General features: G+C 41.4%; 1 protein-coding gene across 1 annotated transcript in view; it reads left to right on the top strand.

Moving 5' to 3' along the window:
* Positions 1 to 8974: 8974 nt before the first annotated feature.
* Positions 8975 to 27094, top strand: part of LOC126212598 (zinc finger protein 431-like) — a 115907-nt gene continuing 97787 nt past the window's right edge. Inside the window, exons 1-2 of the mRNA XM_049940026.1 lie at positions 8975 to 9036; positions 9132 to 9220. Coding sequence (XP_049795983.1) covers positions 9149 to 9220 — 72 coding nt within the window. The 5' untranslated portion in view covers positions 8975 to 9036; positions 9132 to 9148. The remainder of the gene's footprint in view (positions 9037 to 9131; positions 9221 to 27094) is intronic.

Genomic DNA, 27094 nt, shown 5'->3' on the forward strand with positions numbered 1-27094 from the left:
ATTTTGCAAGTATAAAATGTAAACAAAAAGGGCAAAATATACATCAACTTTGTGAAAGGAATCTGATTCTATATTTCTGCAATAACTTTCAATAGATGCTTGTTAGTAAGGTAACACAATTCCGTGTTCCTTCACAAAGAGTGACAATAATTTTACAGAAACCTCAGTATAGACACGTAGATATTTACATTACTGCACAACTATCAGTATTTTAAGATTTCTTAGTTCCAACATAATAAATTTATTTTCGTTTTTGGTCACAAATGTTACAATGAAATGGCAACATAAACTTTATTAGTGCTTTCAGATATTTAAAGCTGCATTGGAACTGAAATCAAATTCCATCAGAACGAAAAACTGTTCTTATAAACACAAACACCGATTTACTACCAAATATCCTATGCAAAGCACTTGCAACTTCCGAAAATTCTCAAAAATGCATTTTGTTTCAAGTTGATATACATTTAAATTCTGGATGAAAGATTTTTTTAACGAGGATGTGATTGCTAAAATGGTATCAAGCTTGCTTTAAATGAATTTCTTTAAAATCTGATGGATGCTTCCAGATAAAATGTTAAACTGGGTCATCATACCTCAATACATATTAAACTATGTGGAGGCTATTGCCTCTATTTTGTTCATTATATATTTTGTAACTTATTATTTTTTGCGATATTTTTAATTGAAATTTTCAAATTTTGCTGGCTGCTTTGAATAAGGTTGAGACCCAGGAAGGCAGGAATTGGTTATGATTGTGGGTGGGGTTATAATCAGTTACTGTTGTTTAATATTTCTAATCAATCAGGTATACTTTATTTATAAATGACAACGAACTTAAAGTTGACAATAAATTAAGCAGTATTCCATGGCTGAAGGTCTTAGTAGCCATAAGTTAATAACTTTTCATGGCTGAAGGCCCAATAGTAATAATTCCAAATGTTTCAAGGCTTGAGGCCTCATTATTAATCTTTAAAGCAGTTAAACATCTTCAAACTTGAAATTGTAGTTATTACAATATTTTTAATTAAAAAACCAATCATCAAAATCTTACAACTCACTATTAGAATACAAATGTTTAAATAAAAATTTAAAACAAATAACACCCATGGATGAAAGCCCTAATGACAACAAAATGAAACTGTTTCTCAGCTGAAGACCCCAGAAGTATTAATTTAAAACTACTTCATGGCAGAAGGCCTGACTAGCAATCTTTTAAGGAGCAGTTAAAAATCTTGAAACTTGAAATTACGGTCATTAAAATATTTTTAATTAAAAAACTCATCAAAATCTTACAACTCACTACTAGAATACAATCGTTTAATTAAAATTTAAAGCAAATAACACTCATGGCTTAAGGCCCTTATGACAACAAATTTAAGGGGATACGGAATCACCTATCCCCGCAATGTTAATATATGCCTACTATAGGGAACATTTTCTCACAAACTACTGGAGACAGAGAGGTAAAAATTTTACTGTATGTGCATTCATATGTTACAACAATACTGAAACAACAGTTTATTGTCAAAGTATTTTCTTACAGAGATATTGTACATTTATTTTTAAGTAAATTTTTTCCATCGCTTTTTACTAGACTATCACCCCTAAGTCTCTTGTAAATCAAGTAATTAAAAAATAGTTGTTTCAGTATGTAATAGGGACCTATGTCACTACGTCATAAAAATTTCAGACTTCTAGGTTGACCAGTACCTGAGATAATGTTCCTAGATGAAGTAAAAAGTAAACTTATGGGAAACGGAGAAAGAAGATTAAAACATTCCTGATCCGTAGCTAATACCCCCTTCACAGTCTTCATAATCATCTTCAAGTCTTCTTTTGGCACCCCTCTGCACCTGTCTTGCTTTTTTCACTAATGTCTTGATTATATTATCAGCATGCCTTAGTCTGTGCTGATCTAAAAAGAACATAGCACGTACCGTACGGGAACCAACACACATACCCAACTTTTGAAGGACCTGGCATTTAGTTATATTTCCAAGATTGAAGGTTGCCACAGCATCATACACACCAAAATGTAGTGTATTAATTCCGACAAACACTGTTTTTGGGAGACGATGCCATATCACACTATTCAAGCACTCGTTGGGGTTCTGCGTTTTTCCGTGAAGACATTTCATCAGAAGACTTCTGTCAGCCAGATCTCTGAAAATGGGCTTCATTTCTGCCATGATGGCTGATGGTAGACTGTGGTGGTGAATGTATTTCTCTCCTGTTGTTAGTCCCCTATTGTATTTACACCAGCTGTTTTCACCTTTGGGGCACAAACCATGTTGTGGATGCTCATCCGTGGATGCGGTGTGGAAATATAAAGCCCATATAGCTCTCCTCATTTCTTCAAGATTGCCTGTATTTTGCCTGATTGCAAGGCCATAGCAGTTCTGAATGTGGTCTATTATGGAATCAGTCAATCTTCCTCTGCCATCCAAGGTTTTCCCATCATCTAGTTTTTTCCCTTTCATAACTGATTTTAACCTTCTCAGCCTGGCACCCATTCTCTTCTGCACATGTCCTATACATTCAAGTTTGCTTATATTTACACTGTTCCCATGTGGTTTGCTTTCCAAAACTTCTTTGAATGCTTTAGAGTCACCATCTCCCAGATATTTGACATAGCGAACATTATACCACTGTGAAGAGCGATGAAAAATTTTCTTCACCCCAGCAACCTCCATGCCACCACTACTACCATAATAATTAGCAATACAGTCATCACTGTGTTCATTTTTCAGCCTGCCTGTGCACCTACAGTATTTAGACATTATTGCAACATCAATAACCTTGCCAGTATCAACACTAGTTGCTGTTACAACACCATTGTTGGAGGTGTGGCCCCTTTTCTGCCACGTGCCATCAAACGCCACTGTGAGGTCACGACTGCCGTCATTTTCTTCCACTGCTTCTTCCACAGCAACCTGCATTGACTTCTGTGCTACATCTTCAACTGCAGATCCTAGTACATAATTGTAAGCTTCAAACTTTGAAGGTGCACTTGGAAGATTTAGAACACCACATAGCATATCACCAGCTGCTTTGCCCTTACCAATTGCTCGCAATCCATAAACTAACCTAATATTTACACTATAAAGTTCAGTTTTCTTGTATCCATTATTTACAGTTACTGAAACCGAACTTGGAAACTTACAGCTGTATTTACAAACACTGCATATTAAATTAAACTGGGCAGCCAGGCCAACATGGGATTCTACTTTCAGAGAAACGTTTCCATGACATTTTTTGCAGCACAAACTGTTTTCAAGAGCTTCACACAATATATTCGTATCAATGAGTTCAAAAACTTCATTCCCTCTATCAAGTAAATTATATTTCTCTTCCAAATCTCTTAGTTTTTTATGAGAAGCACTGTTTTCATTTGGTGTAAGTTCGTTCGGCAAATCAGTAATAAGTGGATTCACATTTTCCAACAGTGATGATGATGAACTGCTTTGCTTTGCTAATGAATCATTATTTCTTTTCTTTTGCCAGTTCACACGCTTTTTAAATACTTTTGCTTTAGCTCTAGGCATTTTCACTGCGAAAAATGAAGCACTAAATACGAAATAACTCAACAACAACTACTTTCTTATATCACACTGTTTACAAAACAGTCCCGCCACAAAGTCAAAGAGTAACTTGAGGAAACCAGAGAGAAACATTTTCGGGCAACTAGTGTATAAATAGTCGCTGGAAACCGGGATATTTGAATTCATGTCACTTTAAAGGTACTGCCAAAAAGTTCATGGTCAGCCACGAGAGACGTGTATAACTAAAGCGCAATACCCGATCTCACAAATATATAAAAATAAAATAGTTATAATTGTAGTAGAGCTATGTATGATACGTCATTTTAAAGAGGAAACATGGCAGAATATAATACGCCAATAAAAAAAAATTCGATTTTTTAACCCAAAATCCGATTCCGTATCCCCTTAAACTGTTTCTCGGCAATAACCCAGAATGCCACAACATCGCCCCAAAGATAGTACCACTGTTACTAGATATCGATAACCGCCGCTGCTGCCACTATCGGACAGACAATGGTTACAAACGGGGTGGTGCCAGTGAAGACAGAAGAAGACGACAAACATAACTCTACCAAGTAAATGATGCCAACCTACCAATGGCAATAATGCGAGCTGTAGCATGGCACAAAGGTTATTTTTACTATTGTTGTCATTGGGTCTTTATCTGTTGTGCAGTTATTCATAGTATTTCAACCATTCATTACAACTGCTACAAAATATCGTCAGATTAGTAAAAACTAGGTTACTCGATCTTGTGCACCTTTGAGGCGTCACTATTACTCTTCCCTCTGCTACAGTTAGGTATCTCTCAGGATTTACTGTTGGATCACTATACTCACTTCAACAAATATGCAAATATTATATCAGTGAGCATTTCTCTGCTACAGTTAGCTATCTTGGGTTGCCCAGATGTTCCTTAATAAGAATTGCCAATGATAAACTGTAATGTCGGAGGCAGAATCTTGAACTACACAAGTGTAACACCTAAATTTCATACACGGAAATTTTTATGTTGTCTGTGTGTGATGGTAACACTGTTTACATTGCTAGCAACGTTTGGTGAGCATTTTTCCCATTCTTCCTGGTATTGTCCTGTTTATGCCATAAAGAGTGAAAAATCAGGTGTGTTTGTTTGATTTCAGAGCTCTCCTGTAGTATTAATTTGTTAGTTATTAGTTCCAGAGGGAAAATATGATGGAATTTGTTCCATGGAGTATTCAGTCTCTTGCTTGTATGTATAATAATATTCTTCTGATAGACTGTAGCTTTGAAATCAAATTTTAACGCTTTATTTCTCTTTTCTGTTTCCTTCATTTTCTATGGACGCTGAGTGGAAACTTTTTTTTTAATTTTCGTCAAGCTGAAGATTAAGGAAAGTTTGAAATATAGAATACACAATATACCAGAATACGTTTGTGATCTTCTGTAAGTAGCCTTGATTCTTCATGTTTTCGTAAGTGATAAACCATTCAAATCGGTCACTTTCGCTGTACTTTTCTCGCCAGTGACAATAATCGTGATTCATATTCGCCATTGGGTATCTCTGCTTGTATTTTGGTATATCAACTGACATCTGGTAATGAATCAGATGAAGAGCCACAAAAATGAGCAAATGTTAATTTGAAGCAATTTAAGGCAACTGATGGTGGCAAAGTTCATAGCTATTGTAGACAGCCAATGAAGATGACATTACTGATTTAGAGATATAGGAAAACATATTCAAGGACAAGCGACACCATAAAAATATATAAACATTCAGACCACAAGGATATAAATGTTTTCAAAATCAGATACCAGTGCAAAGAATCCTACATCTCATCCAGGGAACTCCTTGTTCCAGGAGTTTACATGAAAGATCGATATTGAGACAACTGCAGAAGAAAATGTCATTAGAAGTTTATTCATGCAGACAGGCTGAATATTATTTAAAGATATTACTAATTAGAGATGTGTGAGAGAAGAAGAGGCTTTATTTACAGTAATTCAGGTGAGATCTTTAAGAAAACTAGGACATGAATGAACTAAAAAAGGAACTTCCCTGTTATGTTCTACTTGCTATGAAGAACAGAATGAATCCAAGTCTGTAAGACCATGTTTCTGAGTAAATCTGGAATCTGTTAAGGTGTTATGGTTACAGCGATGAAGAGAATAGCATTTGAAAACACAAGTGTAGTAGGCAGAAGGACCATCATCTAAGGAAAGATAGTTCACCAGAACTTTGTGATGGTGTGAGAAATCACATTGAAAGTTTTTTGGTGGCTCAATCTTATTACTTCCACTCTGGAAAAAAAAATTCCTAAGATCGTCACTTATCATGACACTCATGTGCTCCCTGTACAAATCTCTGCATACAGACCATATTTACAGGGAGATAGTTCCAGAGGATTATAGTCTCAGTCTTCGTCATCCCAAAAAAAGATCAGTGACGTCTATACATAGCCTAGAGTGCCGCAGGGGTCAGTAAAGATGCATTTACACCTAATTATAATGCTTACCTTTTAGAAAGAGACAGGACTAGAGAAGAAACAAGAGATGGAGCGAGCCCAAAACTTATAAAGGACTTTTGTAAGCTGCAACTTCTGTTTTCAGTAACTTTTGTTGACAACAACTGATCCCATCAAAAATGCTTTGTTTTATAAGCAGCGGATGAGTTTTTTACTTTTGCAGACAATGGCGTGACGTCAACACAAGAAGACTGTTTCACGTGCTTGGAAATAGAGGGAAAACGAGGAAGATGTGAGACAGCAAGCTGTTTATATTGATTTTGAAGTCTCTACCTGCTATGATGAAGCTCATTTTAGCGATTGTTGTACAGGACAGAACCTAAACAAATTTGTTGTTGCAATGTGCTCCATCCACTATTCAGGAAATATCTAACCTAGAATTAATCAAGCACTGGAAAATCTAACCTAGAATACATTGACTTAAAATTCATGTTTATTCATCACAGTGCAATGGAATGTATCACATTGCATTTGGTAGTCACTAGAGAATTTTAAAAAAGTTGGTAAAAGTGAACTGGCCTGCTGACTGGAATACTATTGCTGAATATGCGACAAAAGGGGGTGACAAACCTTATATTGTTCTTGAAACAACCCGTGAGAAGATTATCAGTTGGCAGTATCGTCTGATTCGCTATGTTGCTGTTACGAAAGATGTTAACAGGAAACCAGTCAGATGGGTAAACCGAGTCAGGTGGTGCAGAGGTTAGCACACTGGACTTGCAATTGGTAGAACGATGGTTCAAACCAGTATCTGACCATAGAGATTTAGGTTTTCCGTGATTTCCGTAAATCGCTCCATGCAAAAGACGAGACATTTCATTTTAAACGGTACGGCCGATTTCCTTCCCCGTCCTTAACACAGTCCGAGCTTGTGCACTGACTCTAATGACTTGGATGTCGGTGGGACGTTAAATCTAATCTTCCTTCCTTCTTCGAATGAGAATGTCATAAAACAGCGTCCATTTGTTATGTGATTTAAAGAAAACTTTGACGGAGAGTTTAGAGCTCATAACTGTAACAAGAAGACAAAAAAAAAAAATCAACAAGCTATCACTGTCAAGCACCTTGTACATGCCGGTCCTGCATGTAACAAAGGAAAATTACAACGATGTAATTGTCCTGTTCACATCAGTGCTTCCCACACAGTAGGGTGAAGATTTAAAGTTCCAAGATATTTTCAAACGCATTCCTTCAATAACAGTCATTTAAAATTATCTGGTTGTTATACCAAAATTGTGACAAGGATTTATCAAAGGGATAGAATATCCCATGGAATTTAATTTTCGCATTTTATCTTTTCATTTATCCAGACTGCTTATTTCATAGCGCACGGCATTGTGATTTGTCTTGTTGCAAGCTCTTTGCTTTAGTTCTTTGCTGTGTGTAATCGACTAAAATGTTGTTTTGCGAATATTTGTGTGTGACATTCTCCAGGTAATTTAGAAGCGTTTATAAACTGTAAATAAGAATACGTGAAAAAAATGTTTTGGGAGTAAATTAACACAGTACTTCACTTCTGTTATAACAGTTGAGTTTGATGAGTGGATTATCCGCGAATATGTTGTGATGACGCTGTGGTAAATATTTTTGAGGTTGCTGTCTCGTTTTAAAATTTTTAGTGGGTACATTTACAGGTCTTTAATTGTGATCACATCACCTGCAGTGTGCTTGGTGAAACTTTCAGACGGTGTGTGAATGTTGTAATTTTTTAGGTTATGTTCATCGCAACCAAATACCTGAGTTAATAGTGATTGCTGTTTTTGGTCTGTTCGGTAAAATCGCTTCCTGTATCTTCGCAAAAGAAACGGCTGAAATTGTGACCTGTTGTTAGTAGCAGTTTGTCTTTGCAGTGATCTCCGTAATGTACCTCGGGACTGACGAGAAAGGCGGACAGTGAAGTTCAAACATTCACTATGTTAATACGGTTATGATGACTCACTTAGATGCAATTATCTTCACAAACATAATTTGCTGTTATCTGATGTAGATATATAGCGGCTCCAGATGGTAGGGCTAACGTAAGCATTTCTTCAAGTGCCCACAACTACTAGGCCTACATCATTTCATGGTTTGAGTATGTTCACATGCAAGGAAAGGCTGTAGAAGATATTAAGTCTGTTGCATTGTTCTAATTTTCACTGTGCTTTGATTATTCGTGTCGTTAGTATTCGTCTAATCATGTGTAAATACCATTTTGTTGTAGTGTGTGGCTTTTAATGGAGTTCTGTATAAGAATACTGTAACATTATTTTGGAACTGGCGAAATACGAGGCACAAATTAACTGTAATTTCTCTAACAAAAAGCATTACATGTCATCAGAACTCAATAGATCATTCATCATAGTTACAGTTAGTAGAAAGATGTTTGTGGAAATCAGTGTTGTAAGAAAAAGCTCACCAATGTTTAATCTTGATGGTAATCAAGAATAAGAACTTCCACATTGCAGTGTGCAATCTACAGTACAGGTATATGGTTTTCTTTAATAGCAGGTAAAGATTCCAAAATGATGATGTTTACTGTGAATTGAGTGTACAACTGTAAATGAATACAGATAAAGAAAGTTTCAGTAATACCTATGTTGAAATTGGATATTCACTGATAAGCAAACAATCCATACATCTGGATTTTCTTCATGTCCCTATCAGACTGTAAATAACACAACGACCAAAGTGTAGAATGAAATATTTGGTGTTATTAAGTAATATCACTGCAATCTATTGATTGCTTTGATTGTTCGTAATGCTGAAGTTAGTGCATGCACAAAAAAATACATATTTTCCATAGTGGTCACACTAGGACAGTATCTATAAAGTGTTGCAAAGGAGCAGTAGCGACTGTAACTTCTCCGTTTCCAGTGCATATAATTTTATGATTGTTCTCACCCTTCATAACCTGTGAAATGTAAATGAGTTTATATCACTGAACACTCTTTTCATCAGCCACTTTGAATCAGTTTCCTGTGTAATCACCCATTTACTGCACCCAGTAGGTGAGTGAAAATACTGCCTTTGAGTTACACCTCATAGTAACAATGGAAACAGTGTACAGCTGTTCTTATCTGATTGCTTTTTTTTTTTTTTTCAGATTGTAGAACTGAAGCCATGTTCCAGGAACCAACTATATGGATAAAAAAAGAGGAAATGGATGAAGTACAAACTGAGTTATGCTCCATGGTAAGTGGCTTATTTGTATTTCTTATAAGTGTTTCATTTTTTTTTGTGTGCAGTATCATGTGTGAATACATACAATTGATGTCATATTCCTGGAAACATGAGTAATACTGTTTAATAAAAAGCTGATGAACCCTCAGTCTTTGCACAGTCATTTTGCACAGTGCATTGAAATTAGCCTTATATTAAACCTCACATAGAACAGAGCAAGAGTTTCAATGTAATGTTCAGTAAACATGGAAACCTTCAATGCACAACCCAATTATACTGATGAAGTGGTTGCCATAAAGTGGGTATATTCTGCTCTGATACACTTCTTGTAAATGACAACCTTAATGTGCAACTTAAGAATAACTATGGTCATACTGAATGTTAGCATTGCCATTAAATGTATAAATGGTATGGGTGCAGGTAATGCATGTGTCGTGTTAATGCAGTGTATCGTGCTATGGAATGAGAGTTGTAATTTATTTATTGATGATGTAAAATAAATTAATTGTAAATAATGTTGAAGTGACATTCGCATGGTCAATAATCTGAGAAGTACATTTGGAGTACTATTAACATCAGGTGTTGACTTTGAATATGTGAATAAAATGTAAGTAGAACTGTCAGCAGTAAATATAAATTTCAGACAGGTGCAGAATGAATTTGTATTTCGGCAACAAAGTTTTGATGAAGCCATGGAGTTATACATTAAATACTGACAGGTTTGTTCATAACCACTTTCTGCATTTGCTGCACATTGTTACACATGTTGTTTGTAAAATTACCAGGATGTAGGCAAACAGATTCACTTCATGTAAATATACTACATTTTATTAAACACAGCAAAAGGGTGGTTAGACCCAACATAGTTCAGGCTTTGGCTTTGACCCCTGATGTAATGATGGTTTTGCATATAGAATATGTATGCACAACACACAGTTTGTTAATGAAAAGCAGTTTGAACAGTCATTGACCTTGCACCTGAATGTGAGAACTATTCAAAAGCTACATGGTTAAAATGTGGTGATAGATCCCAACCCCCCTTGAAATATATGTTGTGGTGAGAGACTGATCGATATTGTAATTCAAGGCCCTGCCTAGGTTGAAAGGTGGCAGTGTGGCTGTAAGCTGACAAAGCCAAGAAATATGAAAACCAAATAAAGGATGTGGTAACAAATTGACCAGTAGCACAGCCTAATGTTTACCAAAAAATCCAAATGGTGCCCAGAATGTAACTTACACCCGCAGGAAGTTTTCTCTTACATTATGTACTATGTTAGTTGAATTTCCCTATGACCTTAAGAGATGCGTGTAGACATTATATCAATTGAAAGCCACCTTCTCTGTCAAATTAATTAAAACTTAATTTTTATTGGTGTATATTTTGGGCATGAGGACTTGCTAGAAAGTAATGGCTCAAAATTTTTATTTGAAATTTATTGAAGCATTTTAGTTGAAACAAACTTTACTAACATTTTACATCTTTGTTCTTCATGTTTATATATTTACTTCAAACATAGTCACCATGGCACTGAACACCTTTCTCCCAATGAGACACACGAGGTTGTTGGTGTCATCACTGTAGAATCTTTGACTTTGTTGGCAGAACCCCAGCATCACCTCTGCTCACACCAATTCATCACTATCATCCTTGAAGGTGTTCTTAAGTTTTGTAAACAGCTGAAAATTCATTGGGTCAAGCCGGGACATTATGGACGATGATCAATAATAATGAATCAAAGGTATCAGACTGTTGCAAGTGCAAAAACACTTGTGTATGGTCTGGCATTGTCATGCTAAAGGAGAGGGTGCTCCATATATGTATGAACTATTTGAAATGTTCCCTGTTTACTGAGGGTTTTCTCATGGGCCAACATGGTTAAGTAACACACACCCATGTTACACGCTGCAGTTCAGAACTCTCCAGCAGGAGGGTGCTGCGTATTGTGTCAGCAAAGTGGGAAACATCGATGGAGTAATACGCATGACAAGTCATACTTCAATGATATTAAAAACAGAATAAAAATTTTGGAGACATGGTTTTCCAGTACACACTTGTAATAAATTGATGCATTAGACAATTGCCTTGAATGTTGTGGAATGGTTCCTTTGGCATTGCACAGCAATCGTTAGGAAGTGATAATACTATATCCTTATACACATCAGCCAAAACATTATGATCACCGATCTGCTATCGATATAAACTCATCGAGGCCATAGCACTTTACCTTGTCTGCTAGTCAGGCGCGCGCACACACACACACACACACACACACACACACACACACACACACACACACACACACACACACACACACACGGTGCATGAAGTGTCAGTGAGTGTGCTGTACATATGTAGAATGGGGAATGTACACGATCTGAATTTGACTGAGAGCAGATTCTGGTGGCCGGAAGGCTTGGCATGAGAATTTTGGAAACTGCACAACTTGTTGGGTGTTTGAGGAGTGCTGTGGCGGTTGTCTTCAACACATGGCGAAACAAAGGTGAAACCATGTCCAGACATTGTGGGATTGGGCAAGCACCTCTCATGACAGATAGTACACATCATAGGCTGGGCAGACTGGTAAAGCAAGACAGGCAACAAACTGTGGTGTAACTAACATCAGACTTCAATGCAGGGCAGAGTAAAAGTGTCTGCATGCACAATGCTCCAAACACTCCTAATGATGAGTCTGTGCAGCTGATGACCCATCAATGTGCCAGTGTTAATGCCACAACATCGACAATTACAACTGAAATAGGCATGTAACTATTGATACTGGATGTTCGGCACAATGACAGAGCATTGCCTGGTGTGATGAATCCTGATACCTTCTTCATCATGCCTTTGGGAGGGTGCATTTCTGTCACTCACAATGGGAACAGCTTCTTGACTCGGGTACTGGCAGGGCCTCCATTATACTCTGGGAAACGTCCATGTGGGCATCCATGGGTCCAGTGGAGCTTGTGTGTGACACTGTCAGAAAAGGAGTATTGTAAACTGGTTGCAAACCACATCCACCCCTTCTGCTGTTGTGATCTTCAGTCTCAAGGTTGGTTTGATGCAGCTCTCCATGCTACTCTATCCTGTGCAAGTTTCTTTATCTCCAAGTAACTACTGCAACCTACATCCTCCTGTATCTGTTTAGTGCATTCATGACTTGGTCTCCCCCTATGATTTTTACCCTCCGCACTTCCATCCAGTACTAAATTGATGGTCTCTTGAGCCTTGGAACACGTTCTACCAACTGATCCCTTCTTCTAGTCAAGTTGTGCCACAAATTCCTCTTCTCCCCAATTCTATTCAGTACCTCCTCATGAGTTATGTGATCTACCTATCTAATCGTGAGCATTCTCCTGTAGCACCACATTTCAAAAGCTTCTATTTTCTTCGTGTCTAAATTGTTTATTGTCCATGTTTCACTTCCATACATGGCTGCACTCAATACAAACACTTTCAGAAAATACTTCCTTACACTTAAACCTATGCTAGATGTTAACAAATTTCCCTCCTTCAGAAACGCTTTCCATGCAATTGCCAGTCTACATTTTATATCCTCTGCTCCCCAAATAGCAAAACTCATCTACTACTTTAAGTGTCTCATTTCCTAATCTAATTCCCTCATCATCACCCGACATAATTTGACTACATTCCATTATCCTCATTTTGTTTTTGTTAATGTTCATCTTATATCCTCGTTTCAAGACACTGTCCATGCCGTTCAACTGCTCTTCCAAGTCCTTTGCTGTCTCTGACAAAATTACAATGTCATTGGCGAACCTCAAAGTTTTTATTTCTTCGCCATGGATTTTAATACCTACTGCGAATTTTTCTTTTGTTTCCAGTACTGCTTGCTCAATATACAGATTGAACATCATCAGGGATAGGCTACAACCCTGTCTCACTCTCTTCCCAACCACTGCTTCCCTTTCATGCCCCTCGACTCTTATAAATGCCATCTGGTTTCTGTACAAATTGTAAATAATCTTCTGCTCCCTTTATTTGATGACTGCCACCTTCAGAATTTGAACGAGAGTATTCCAGTCAAGATTGTCAAAAGCTTTCTCTAAGTCTACAAATGCTAGAAATGTAGGTTTGCCTTTCCTTAATCCATCTTGTAAGATATTGCCTCACATGTTCCAACATTTCTACGGAATCCAAACTAATCTTCCCACAGGTCGGCTTCTACTTGTCTTTCCTTTCGTCTGTAAAGAGTTCATGTTAGTATTTTGCATCCATGACTTATTAAACTGATAGTTCGGTAATTTTCAAATCTGTCAAGACTTGCTTTCTTTGTGATTGCAATTATTATATTCTTCTTGAAGTCTGAGGGTATTTTGCCTGTCACATACCTCTTGCTTCCCAGATGGTAGAGTTTTGTCAAGGGTGGCTCTTCCAAGGCTATCAGTAGTCCTAATGGGTGTTGTCTACTCCCAGGGCTTTGGTTCGACATAGGTCTTTCAGTGATCTATCAAATTCTTTACGCAGTATCGTATCTCCAATTTCATCTTCATCTACGTCCTATTCCATTTCAGTAATATTGCCTGCAAGTACATTGCCCTTGTATAGACCCTCTATATACTCCTTCCACCTTTTTGCCTTCCGTTCTTCTCTTGGAACTGGTTTTCCATCTGAGCTCTTGATATTGTTACAGGTGGTTCTTTTTCCTTCAAAGGCTTCTTTAGTATTCCAGTAGGCAGTATCTATCTTACCCCTAGTCATATATGCCTCTACATCCTTAAATTTGTCCTGTAGCCATCTCTGCTTAGCCATTTTGCACTTTCTGCCGATCTCATTTTTGAGGTGTTTGTATTCCGTTTTGCCTGCTTCATTTACTGCTTTTTTTATATATATGTATATTTTATCCTTTCATCAAATAAATTCAGTATCTCCCCCCAGGGCGTCCACAACTCTTTTGTGGATATGTGCGTAGCGAGCACAGGACCCCGAGCTAATGTGGCCCTCCTTCCTTTCCGGGCTGCATACCTTCCTTTTCCGCATCCTTCCCTCTCCCCCATCTTCGCCCCTCCTCTCCTCACCTCTGGCTCTTTCCTTCCCTTTCTCCCCCTCTGGGAGTATGGTTTGTGCCTACGTCCGGAGACGGACGCTCGTAAATGTACCGCATTCTTCGCCTCCCCTGCTTGTATGTCTTCATCCTTCCTTTGTCCTTCTCTTTTCCTTACCTCTTCTCTTTACCCGTTTCTCCACTGCGGCGTTTGAGAGCTCTCCTCTTTCCTTTCCCTTTCTTTGTTTTTCCCTTTCTCTTTCTTCCTCCCTGTGCGTGTCTGAAGGCCGACCCACGCATTTTTGTGCGTAGCCGGTGACGGGGTAACGCGTAATTCCCCGCCCCGGGTAGACAGGTAGGACACATACATACCCCCTGGTAACGGCCAGGCCCAGGGAGGGGTGATTACCCGAGCTGATACCTTCCGAAAGTGCGGATTGGTCCCTCCGTCCGTTTGTCGGGAGGTGTGACCTGAGGTGTGAACAATCACTTAAGGCGGGAGTGCCCTCAGAGAGGGCCCCCACAAGGGAGGAGTGCGCCATCGGAGACGCCGGTAATCATGGGGGATTCTTCCGCAATGGTTTCCTCACCTTCCACTTTGTCCCCTCACAAGCGTAAGTTCACTGAGTCTCAGCCACAGACAGTTCTTCCATTGTTGCCACAGTTCCTTGTTGTTTCTCGGTCTGACGAAGGTCACGACTTCTCCACGGTCAACCCTTTCATTATTCAGAAAGGTGTCGAAGAAATTGCAGGTCCTGTAAAGTCTTGTTTCAGATTACGGAATGGCACCCTGTTGTTAGAAACAGTCAGTGCCCTCCAGGCACAAAAATTGCTGCGTACTTCACTGCTCCACACCTTCCCTGTCCGGGTTGAAGCGCACCGCAATTTAAATTCCTCGCGTGGAGTCGTTTATACCCGCTCCCTCGACGGATTGTCTGACGAAGAAATTCAGCACTACCAGTCTGACCAGGGCGTAACGGCTGTTCATAGAGTTATGAAAAGGGTTGACACGAACATCATTCCAACCCACACTGTCTTCTTGACATTTGACCAAGTTCAACTCCCATCGAAAATCAAAGCTGGCTATGAGATAATTTTCGTTCGGCCTTACGTCGCAAATCCTACATGTTGCTATCGGTGTCAGCGGTTCAATCACACCAGCGAGTCCTGTTCCAATCCGGCCAAATGTGTTAAGTGTGGCAAGGATGCCCATGAGGGTGCTTGTCCACCTCCATCCCCTCGCTGCATCAACTGTATGGGTGACCATGCTGCTTCCTCTCGAGATTGCCCTATTTTTAAGGACGAAAAGCTCATCCAGGAAATCAGGGTGAAGGAAAAGGTGTCGACCTTTGTTTCTCGAAAATTATTCGCCAGTCGACAGCCCACCGTGCCTCAGACAGGAAAATACAGCACTGTCCTTGCTTCTCCTCGGCCAACAAAGGAGGCGGCCACGCAGACTTGCGACCTCACCTTTAGTGCCACGGTCGTCAGATCGGCCAGCGCAAAGATCGCCCGTTCAGCCTCGCCACTTTTGCCTGCCCACTCTCTGGATCACCCTTCGTCGGGTTCTGCTAAAACTCGAGCCCAAAAGTCAGACACCAAGACTTCAAAAAAAGAGCATACTCGTGAAGATTTTTTACGTACCCCAACTTCACAACCATTGGTTCCTTGTTCATCTAAACATCATACTTCCAAGAATGCTACAAAGAAACGCAGTTCATCTCCTTCTCCACCAAGGCATGTCCCATCTACAGCACCACCTGGTGGAAATCGCCCTCGGCCGTCTTGTGTGTCGCCGAGGCGCACTGCTGGCTGCCGATCAACCGGCCGATCGCTGGTGGCAGGAGCTGCTCCTGAACAACCTATGGATCAGGATCTTCTGCCTTCGGCTGAATGCCATTCCATGCTGTCGGTTGCAAGCTCTGAGCAGTCGTTGAGTTGACAGCAACCTTGGTCACATTCCTCCATTTTCTGTTCACCCTATGTCCATTATCCACTGGAATATCTGCGGCATTCGCGCCAAGCGGGATGAATTGTCGATCCTCTTACGATCCTACTCGCCAATCATCTTCTGTCTTCAGGAAACAAAGCTGCGTCCCCATGACCGCTTTGTTCTCCCTCATTTTCGGTCCATCCGATGTGATCTCCCCTCTGTTGAAGGCACTCCAGCTCATGGAGGACTCATGATTCTTCTCCATGATACTCTCCATTATCACCCAATCCACTTAAACACTTCCTTCCAAGCTGTCGCCATCCGTCTTTCCCTTTCTGGATACACGTTCTCTCTTTGTACTGTATACATTCCATCGTCCACACCAATGGCACGAGCTGATCTCCTTCATCTTCTTGGTCAGCTTCCACCCCCCTATTTGCTGGTTGGGGACTTCAATGCCCACCACCCGCTTTGGGGATCTCCACATCCTTGTCCACGTGGCTCACTATTGCTAGACGTCTTCCACCAAGCGGATCTAGTTTGCCTCAACACTGGGGTCCCTACATTTTTGTCTGCCTCCACGACAAATTTATCTCATTTGGACCTTGCGGTCGGTACTGTTCCGCTAGCTCGGCGCTTCGAATGGTTCGCCCTTGATGATACACACTCGAGTGACCACTTTCCATGTTTCCTTAGACTGCAGCCTCAACTGCCATATATGCGCCCGCGACGCTGGAAGTTTGCCCAAGCGGATTGGCCACTTTTTTCGTCTCTAGCGACATTCGATGACCGTCACTTTCCCAGCGTCGACGATGAGGTCACACATATTACCGACGTTATTCTTACAGCTGCGGAACGTTGAATACCACGCACCTCCGAATTGCCCCGGCGCCCCCCATTTCCTTGGTGGAACGAGGCATGCCGTGCCGCAATACGTGAGCGGCGACGTGCTCTCTGCGTTTTCCGCCACCATCCTACTTTGGCCAACTGTATCCGCTATAAGCAGTTCCATGCGCGATGCCGTCGTGTCATCCGCGATAGCAAGAAGGCAAGCTGGAAATTCCTTATTAGCTCATTTAACACCTTCACTTCCTCCTCGGAAGTTTGGAGTCGGCTTCGACAGTTCTCAGGCGCGCCTAGTTTCTCCCCTGTCTCTGGGCTCACTGTCGCGCATGATACATTAGTGGACCCCGTCGCAATTTCTAACTCATTGGGTCAGCACTTTGCTGAGATTTCGAGCTCTTCAAATTACCCGCCATGGTTTCTCCCGGAGAAACGTGCAGCGGAAGTGCAACCTCTTGCTTTCTCCTCTCAAAATCGCGAAAGCTACAATACTGTTTTCTCCATGCGGGAACTCCAACATGCTCTCTCTTCTTCTCGCTCCTCTGCCCCAGGACCGGATGGTATCCACATGCAAATGTTGCTGCATTTATCAACCGATAGTCTGCGTTACCTCCTTCGCCTTTATAATCGAATTTGGACCGACAGTACTTTTCCCAGACGATGGCGGGAAGCTATCGTCGTTCCTGTTCCGAAACCTGGAAAGGACAAACATCCCCCCTCTAGCTATCGCCCCATTTCTCTCACGAGTAGTGTCTGTAAGGTTTTGGAGCGTATGGTGAATTACCGTTTAGCTTGGTGGCTGGAATCCCGCAGTCTTTTAACACCTGCCCAATGCGGATTCCGAAAGCATCATTCTGCAGTTGACCATCTTGTTGCTCTCTCCACTTATATCATGAACAATTTTCTCTGGAAACGCCAACCAGTAGCAATATTTTTTGATCTGGAGAAACCATACAATACCTGTTGGAGGACAGGCATCCTCCGCACACTGTTCTCTTGGGGCTTTCGAGGTCGGCTGCCCCTTTTTCTCCCAAGAAAATGGGGTACCCCAGGGCTCCATGCTGAGTGTTGTACTGTTTGCCATTGCCATAAATCCAATTATGGATTGTCTCCTTCCTGATGTCTCGGGCTCTCTCTTTGTGGACGATTTTGCGACCTACTACAGCTCTCAACGGACCAGCCTTCTTGAACGACGTCTTCAAGGATGTCTCGATCGCCTCCACTCTTGGAGCATCGAAACCGGCTTCCGTTTTTCTCCCAGTAAGACCGTTTGTGTTAATTTTTGGCGACGTAAGGAGTTTCTTCCGCCCTCCTTACATCTAGGTCCTGTCAACCTTCCGTTTTCAGGCGTCGCTAAATTCTTGGGTCTTATGTTTGACAGAAAACTGTGCTGGTCCTCCCACGTTTCCTATCTTTCGGCTCGCTGTCTGCGATCCCTCAACACCCTCCGTGTCCTGAATGGTACCTCCTGGGGAGCGGACCGAGTGGTCCTTCTCCGCCTCTATAGTGCCTTAGTGCGCTCGAAATTGGACTATGGAAGCATAGTCTACTCCTCTGCTCGGCCGTCTATTCTTCGGCGTCTCGACTCTATCCACCACCGTGGATGACGTTTAGTGCCTGGAGCTTTTTACACCAGCCCTGTGGAAAGCCTTTATGCTGAGACTGCTGAACCTCCGCTGTCCAATCGGCGAGCAGTCCTTCTGAGTCGTTATGCTAGCCATCTGTCTTCCATGCCTGCTAATCCAGCCCATGACATTTTTTTCGACGCCTCCTTTAATGTAGGGTATGCAGGCCGCCCCTCCTCCCTACTACCACCGGGAGTCCGCTTCCGTCAACTGCTCCATTCTCTTTCCTTCCGCTTTCCTAAAACCTTCTTGACAACTTGGGGTACTGCACCGCCTTGGCTCCGTCCCCGGATCTGCCTGCTCTGTGACCTTTGTCGATTTCCCAAGGATGGTACCCCTTCACTTGTTTATCGTCGGGCATTTGCTGCTCTATGTGCACAAATGACGGACGCCACATTTATTTACACCGACGGCTCGAAAACATCGTTAGGTGTAGGGAGTGCCTATATTGTTGGCGACACCCCAAATCACTTTTGGCTTCCCGACCAGTGTTCAGTTTATACTGCGGAGCTTTACGCTGTTCTCCAGGCTGTCCACTACATCCGCCGCCATCAGCGGATACAGTACATTATCTGCTCAGATTCTCTCAGCTCTCTCCTCAGTCTCCAAGCTCTTTACCCTGTGCACCCTCTGGTCCACCGGATTCAGGACTGTCTGCGCTTGCTCCACCTGGGGGGCATCTCGGTGGCATTCCTCTGGCTCCCGGGACATGTTGGTATCTGTGGAAATGAGGCGGCCGATATTGCATCCAAGGCTGCAGTCTCTCTTCTTCGGCCAGCTATTCGATCGATTCGCTTCGCCGATCTACGGAGCGTTTTATGTCGTCGTGTTGTTCATTTATGGCACGCGCATTGGTCGACACTTCCCCATAATAAATTGCGGGATGTGAAAGCTCTTCCTTGTGCTTGGACCTCTTCCTCCCGAACGCGTCGTCGGGAGGAGGTAATTTTAACTAGACTTCGGATAGGGCACTGTCTTTTTAGCCATCGACATCTTTTAAGCGGCGATCCTCCCCCACTCTGTCCCCACTGCTCTGAGCTGTGGACGGTAAGACACCTTTTAATTGAGTGCCCCTATTTTAATCCGTTACGCTCCCGTCTACAGCTAGCGCCTGATATATCGTCGATTTTAGCAGATGACACGCGCTCAGCCGATCGCGTTCTCGAGTTTATTAATGCCAGTGAAATGACGTCAGTCATTTGAAGCTTTTTTTGGGGACAACCAACCCCTTTCTGTAGTGGATTTTTAAGCCTTCCTTCTGCTTTTAGTTTCTCCAATTTTATAACTTTCGTTCCCATTGCTGCTGGTTTCCATTTTCGGTTTTTTACTGTTTCCTAAGTCACGGACTGGGTGCTAATGACCATAGCAGTTTTGCGCCCTAAAACCAAAACAAAAGAAAAAAAAATTCAATGTCTCTTCTGTTACCCAATAATTTCTACTAGCCCTCGGCTTTTAACCTAGTTGATCCTCTGCTGCCTTCAGTGTTTCATCTCTCAAAGCTACCCATCCATCTTCTACTGTATCCATTTCCCCTGTTCTTGACAATTCATCCCTGTTGCTCTCTCAAACTCCCTACAACCTCTGCTTCTTTCAGATTATCCAGATCTCATCTCCTTAAATTTCTACCTTAACAATGATGATATGCAAAATTCTACCAGGCGGCTTCCTCTTTCATTCCTTACCCTCATTCCATATTCACCTACTACATTTCCTTCTCTTCCTTTTCCAAGTATCAAATTCCACTCCCGCATGACTATTAAATTTTCATCTCCCCTCACTATCTGAATAATTTGTTTCATCTCATCCTTCTTTTTTTTCTTTTTTTTCTTTCTTTCTTCAATGTCTTCTTTATCTGTGGAGCTAGTTGGCACTGTGGTAGGTGTGTGCTTCATGTGTATCTTGGCTACAACAGTGTGTTCACTATGCTGTTTGTAGTAGCTTACCTGCACTCCTATTTTTATTCATTATTAAACCTACTCCTCCATTACCCCTATTTGATTTTGTATTTGTGATCCTGTATTCATATGACCAGAAGTCTTGTTCTTCCTGCCACCGAACTTCACTAATTCCCACTATATCTAACTTTAACCCATCCATTTCCCTTTTTAAATTTTCTAACCTACCTGCCCAATTAAGGGATCTGACATTCCATGTTCCAATATGTAGAATGCCAGTTTCCTTTCTCCTGATAATGACATTGTCCTGAGCTACCCCTGTCTGGAGAACTGAATGGGGGACTATTGTATGTCTGGAATATTTTACCCAAGAGGATGCCATCATCATTTAACCACACAGTAAATCTGTATACCCTCAGGAAAAATTACAGCTATACTTTCCCCTTGCTTTCTTCTGTTCACAGTACCAGCACAGCAAGGCTGTTTTGGTTAATGTTACAGGGGCAGATCAGTCATTCGTCCCGGCTGTTGCCCTGCAACTACTGAAAAGACTGTTGCCCCTCTTCAGGGACCACATGTTTGTTTGGCCCCTCAGCAGATACCCCTCCATTGGGGTTGCACCAACAGAATGGCTATCTGTTTTGCTGAGGCACACAAGCCTCCCTACCAGTGGCAAGGTCCATGGTTCATGTTAGGTCCACCCCTTCATTACAAGCATATTTCTCACTGGTAGTGGCATTTTTCATCAAAATAATGCACCATTTCCCAAGGCCATGAGTATGATAGAATGGTTTGAGAAACACAGTGGTGAGTTCCAATTGATGTGATGGCCACCCAACTCACCAACTGTGAACCTGGTTGAAGACATCTGGGATATGATTTAACATAACGTCAGAGATCATCCCCCCCTTTCAGAATTTATGGGAATGAGGTGACCTGAGTGTATAGATATGGTGGCAACTTCCTTCAGTGATCCCCAAGGCCTCATTGCTTCTGTGCCACAATGTCTCCCTGCTGTTATCTGTGCCAGAGGTGGACAATACCAGCTTTCAAATGAGTGGTAATAATGTATGGGCTGATCAGACTATGGCAGTTACCATTATTGAAAGAAGATTGTTTTATTGTAGTGCTGTTGATAATGAAAGTGGCACAAAGTTCGACCAGACATCACGTGCTGCCCATGAGCCCTGCATAGCTCACCCTCCAGTCCAGCTTCAAGACACCAACTGCTCGTGAGATCCACTGCTGTTCCTCTACACCCATTGTGGCTCCACAATGCCCACTGGCACCATGAGCTCCAAGCTGTGAGAAGTGACATCTGACAGGCACATGGGGCTGGACAAAGAGGGAGCCCACTATGGCTCAACCTCCCTCACCAAACCAAATTCCCCCTTCCTCACCATTCAGGAGCCCTTTACATCTGACTCTCCTTGGCCTGTGTAATGTGCATGCACAAGGCTTTACTGGTGCATAAATTCAGAACCAGGAGCTTTGCCAGGCTCACCACCCTGACAATCTCATAGGGTCCCAAGAACTGAGGAGCTAGCTTGCTGGCACTCTAACTCCCCTTTTTGAGCAATATTAGGGTTTCAAACTAACACTCTGTCCCCAACCGTTGCACTCAACCATTTAGTCCCTGATTGTAGCAAATTGCTAGTCTGTATTGTGCAATTTTGGTATTATGCCTAGCCTGGCTCCAGTTGTGCTTTGTTATTGCTAGGGTGACCTGTTCTGGAAGCAAATCATTGATTGACCACAGTTTGACAAGAGGAGAATTGATTGGATGTTCTAGCACAAGGGATACTGGAGCAGCCTCCAGAGACTTGGGTTGTGCAGTGTTAAAGACAAAATTGAGACATGGTTGTGACATGTCCTACTTCGCCTGAGCCTTGTTGTGAAAGATAAGCACAGCCTTCAACTTGCAGTTCACCTGGTCAGCAAAGTATGCTGGTAATAAGGATTTGTGGTCACATCCTTAATTTCATTGTCAAAGCAGAATGTCATGAAAAGCTGGGAAACAAAAGTTAACAAGCATCCTGGGTGGCCTGTAAACAGAAAAAAATTATAACACATGCTGGATAGCTACCAGGATGGTCACTCCTCTGCTCGGAATGAGTCAAAAAATGAGAAAAGTCATCCATGATAACTAATGGGTGACTAATACCCACACACACACCAGGAAGCAGACCTACATAATCAATAAGAAATTAATGCATCAGGCATTCCTAATGGGTAGACTCTAAAAGCCCATTGAGGGGATTTGGGTTGATCTCAGCTCTCTTATGGCTCTCACACTCCCCCACCAACCTCTGGACATCCTTATACAGGGAAGACCAGGTGATGTATTGTCTGATCTTGTCAACAGTTTTATAAATGCCCAAATGACCGCCTAAGAGGGTGCTATGGAAATAATGAGCCAAAACCTAACTAGGAGCTTAATTGTCAGTCTCTAAACAAAATTCCTGGTGTTCCAAATACATTCTGAATTTCTCAAGGGCAAACAAAACTGCCAAGGCTTCCCATTCATACATAGAATATTCCATCCCCACAGGTGAAAGTTTCCAAGATGCATAGGCTATAGGGCATCAACCCGCAACACGTCCCCTCCCATTATATTCCTGCAGGAGAACAGCTGCCACTTTCTACTCCAGAAGAATTAGGTGTCTGCAAGAAGAACAGGAGCTCAAAATTGGGTATGGCTAATACTAGTGGGTTGCGAAGCGCCACCTTAATGACTTAAGAAGATTCCATGACTTTCATCCCATTTGAAATTTCGGAGATCCCAGTAATTTAGTAAAATTGGGCACAAAATTTCGAAAAAAATTTGTCATGCCTATGAATTGTGCCACACCTTTCTTATTTCTAGGAGCTGGAAATTTTCATAAAACACTTGTATGCTCCTGGTCAATTCTAATGCAATCAGTGGAACTAAGGTGTCCTAAGAGTGAAACCTATGTGCCAGTGTCATTTTAGATGGTTTCACAGAAAGTCCCACATCCCTCTGGTAAACTAGGACCGCCTCAAGATGTTGCAGGTGTTCAGACAGACTAGAACTGTAAATAACCATGCCATCTAGCTAATTATACACACACTTGAACGCGAAATCATCGATAACACAATCTAGAAGGCAAGACATAATGGCAACTCCCGTTGACAAGCCAAAGGGCACCCTGTTATAATCGTGGAGGTTCCAATCTATCCAGAATGCAGTAGTATGCTTGGAATCCTCTGTTAACATGATATGATAATATGTGAAATTGAGATCCAGGACAGTAAAATACTGAGCCCGACTGAACAAAGTAAAAGAATTATGCAGATTGGGAAGTGGCACAAATTCCAAAACTACCTTCTCATTAACCGCATGATAACCCACGACTAGATGAAACACCCCACTGCTGCCCATAGACACTGAGAATATGGGAGAAGCATAGGCTGAGGTTGAGAGCCCGGTGACTCCATCGAACAACATATTATTAATCAAAGCACATATATATATTTCGTCTTTGATGGAGAAAGCCTGTAAAGATCCTGTCTCTCTGGAATGTCATTTGTAAAGTGAATCTTGTACTGGATTTTATTGGTCACATTCAGTCTGTTATTTAACATCTGTAGTAACCAGTCAAGAACTTGCAGAACCTGCTTCACCTCTACTGGACCAGGGTGACTGAGCTCAAATGGCAAACATTGCAGTAACACATTATGAATTCCTGACAGGAGCACAATGTGAATTTTTCAGCTCGGTTAAATTTAAAATAAACAACCCTGCCTTGACAATGTAACACCAACCTACTACCACGTACAAAAACACACCCCACAATTGAGTACACTGAAAGTTTTTTAAGTACTACCCACCTTACAGGCCAAGAAAATTTTGCAATACTCAGTTTTGCCAATCAGAGGCTGCGTCTGCCCAGTGACAGCTCGACATTGGGAGGACAGATGCAAATGAGACAGTTCACAGATGTGGCAGAACTCCAAATACCACAGATAATTGGAATGAGAAACTGAACTGCCAGTGTTGAGAAGGGTGCACACTGGTTCCTGGTTAAGTTGTGCCCAAAGATAAGTCAGGGGTTCCCCTGCCTCGGACTTGGCACAGAGACAGCACTTTGGCAGTAGAACACTATCATGCCTCTTCCATTCCTTGTGATGTCAGCTGTTTGACTCTCCTTCCATGGAACCAGACATTATCACACAAAATTCCCTTCTTTGTTACATCAAAAAACATCCTACACTTGTTCCTTATGGGTATTCCCCTTTTAAATTGCCCGGAATCTCGATCCCCATCCTGATACTGACACTTAAACCCCCATTACTGCTGGTCAGTGATATCAAAGGTAATCAATGAACAATCCTGTGGCTGCATTTTCTCTAATATATTATTGAGTATTTGTATCTCTGTGACTTGCAATTCCAAGGATGGAATAGCTGTAGGCATTCATCTATGTACCTAGGAAAAGGTTCATGAGGAAACTGCACTTGCCAAAAATGTTTATGCTTGAGCAGCCTCTTAATATGAGGTTACAATGTCAGCCCAATAATTGATTTCCATAGCTCCCTCGATGTTGCACTTTCGTGTAAAATTCAACTGAAAACACGGCTTAACACAGGGGGTACAATGCTTGAACAACAACATTATTGGAGATGGCCAAAGCGTCAGCATGAAATGTAAATTTGGATGGATTTCACCTGTCTTTAAATTCTAAATTGAAAGTTCCATTACAGCTTGAATTAGTAATATTATTTGTAAGGTCATTTCCCAAATGAATTCCCCCTGGTCCCTAAAGGTGCCTGGGCCATTGCTACTACTTCCAGAAGTTATCTGTTGGTGGGAGAATCTTGTTCACCACCTATTGCTCCTAATTTGTCTAAATCAAATTGACTGACCCCACTTCACAAGTCATGCACCTACTCCTGTAACTGCAGAGCCAATGTAACCTGCTTAGAAGGGAGATTACATTGTGGAATACCCAACAAGTGATTATCCCAATGGATAAATTGTGCCTGAATTGTGTGTATTTGCTTATGGTAGGCTGACTACTTTCTAAACACTCTACGTTTTGACACAAGGTTGTCATGGCTGGAGCTCAGGCAGCTAGTGCAACTTATACCTACTCAGTGCAGTTGGTACTAATCACCAAGGTGTCATCCACACCAGCATGCAGATGAGCCTCAAGTCTGGCAAAACTCCCCTTACATGGAAGCTGAAACACTTTTAATCTGTAGATTAAGTATTGCTTCTTCAATAAGAATAAACTGGGACAGTCATGGGACCCAATGTTCAGCAGTGGATAAACCCCCCCCCCCCACACACACACACACTGCTCATGGTGATTGACAGTATGAGGATACATTCCCCCTTTACTTCCAGGAAAATAACCGTCCACTGTTACCAACCAAACATCCAGCAGGAAAAGGTGAAATTAAGTGGAAGGACTGGACAGATTGGGATTCACATGAGTCACCATTGTTTTTTAAAACATTTATTTAAGAAAAATAACTAAAATCAGATACATTAGCAGGATTACAAACAACACTCTGAACTTTTCAAATTTAAGACATTACACACCTGAGTTTAGTGACAATTCAAACAAGGCAATAGTTAAAGACAAAAGCTGTGTCTGACACCAGTTCTTAGATTTGAGATTCAAAATTTCCACCTTCACAAACTTAAACTGAAAAATGCCTCAACAAATGAACAAATAATTATTTGGAAACAGATGGCTCTTTAAGACAACACAGGAGCATAACTCATCTCAAAGGATAAAACTGAATAGCTATACTGGAAGACAGAGGAATTTATAGCTGTCTTGGGACCACTAGAAAAAGGAAATTTTTAAAATACACTTTCAGATGCATCTAGATAATTTAATAAAGTAAACAGGTGCACTGATTTCTAGAGCTGCCTTCAGGCAGACAGAGCAAGTCTATTTGAATCTTGCCCCCAATGAGCAGTTAAGTAATTAATAGAAAATGAGTGTGCACAGATTGATATAACCAGCTTTAGACAGAGAGAAAATTCTATTAAGGTATACTGTAGAAAATGTGTAAGTGATTCAGTAAGTGGATGTGCATGCATGGCAGCTCAAGAACGCCAATTGAAAAGGAAAACCACTAATTAGTATTCAGAACCAACTTTTAGCAGTAAATTAATAAAAGGTGAGAAAAGGTCACCTCATGACAACTTTAAAATAACAAACAGTTGAACAATTAGATCTAGTAAGCAGTAACTATCCCTGAGATGGAATAAGTTTCTCTCACTCTCCAGCTCACAAAAGGCCAGTGAATGAACACAGACAAAAACGTTCAGAGCTCAGTAACAGTTGGCGGTTTTACACAGTTTCGCTTGTTCCAGCCCGTGAGCCTTAAATGTGTCAGTTACTTACCAGCAGGCTGTATTTTCACAAGTCTGAATGACATCTCAATATGAAATGTGTGATTAACATAGAGCTGGCCTTCCAAACAGTGCTCAACGGTATGTACAAGAAGAGCACTCGACCCCACAAACCCCCAAACATCAAAATGTACAAAATTTTAGTACAAATTTCAAACAGTAATTTACATAACTGGAGTGAAGGAAGCCCATT

This window comes from Schistocerca nitens, chromosome 11, assembly GCF_023898315.1.
Source record: "Schistocerca nitens isolate TAMUIC-IGC-003100 chromosome 11, iqSchNite1.1, whole genome shotgun sequence".
Classification (NCBI taxonomy): domain Eukaryota; kingdom Metazoa; phylum Arthropoda; class Insecta; order Orthoptera; family Acrididae; genus Schistocerca; species Schistocerca nitens.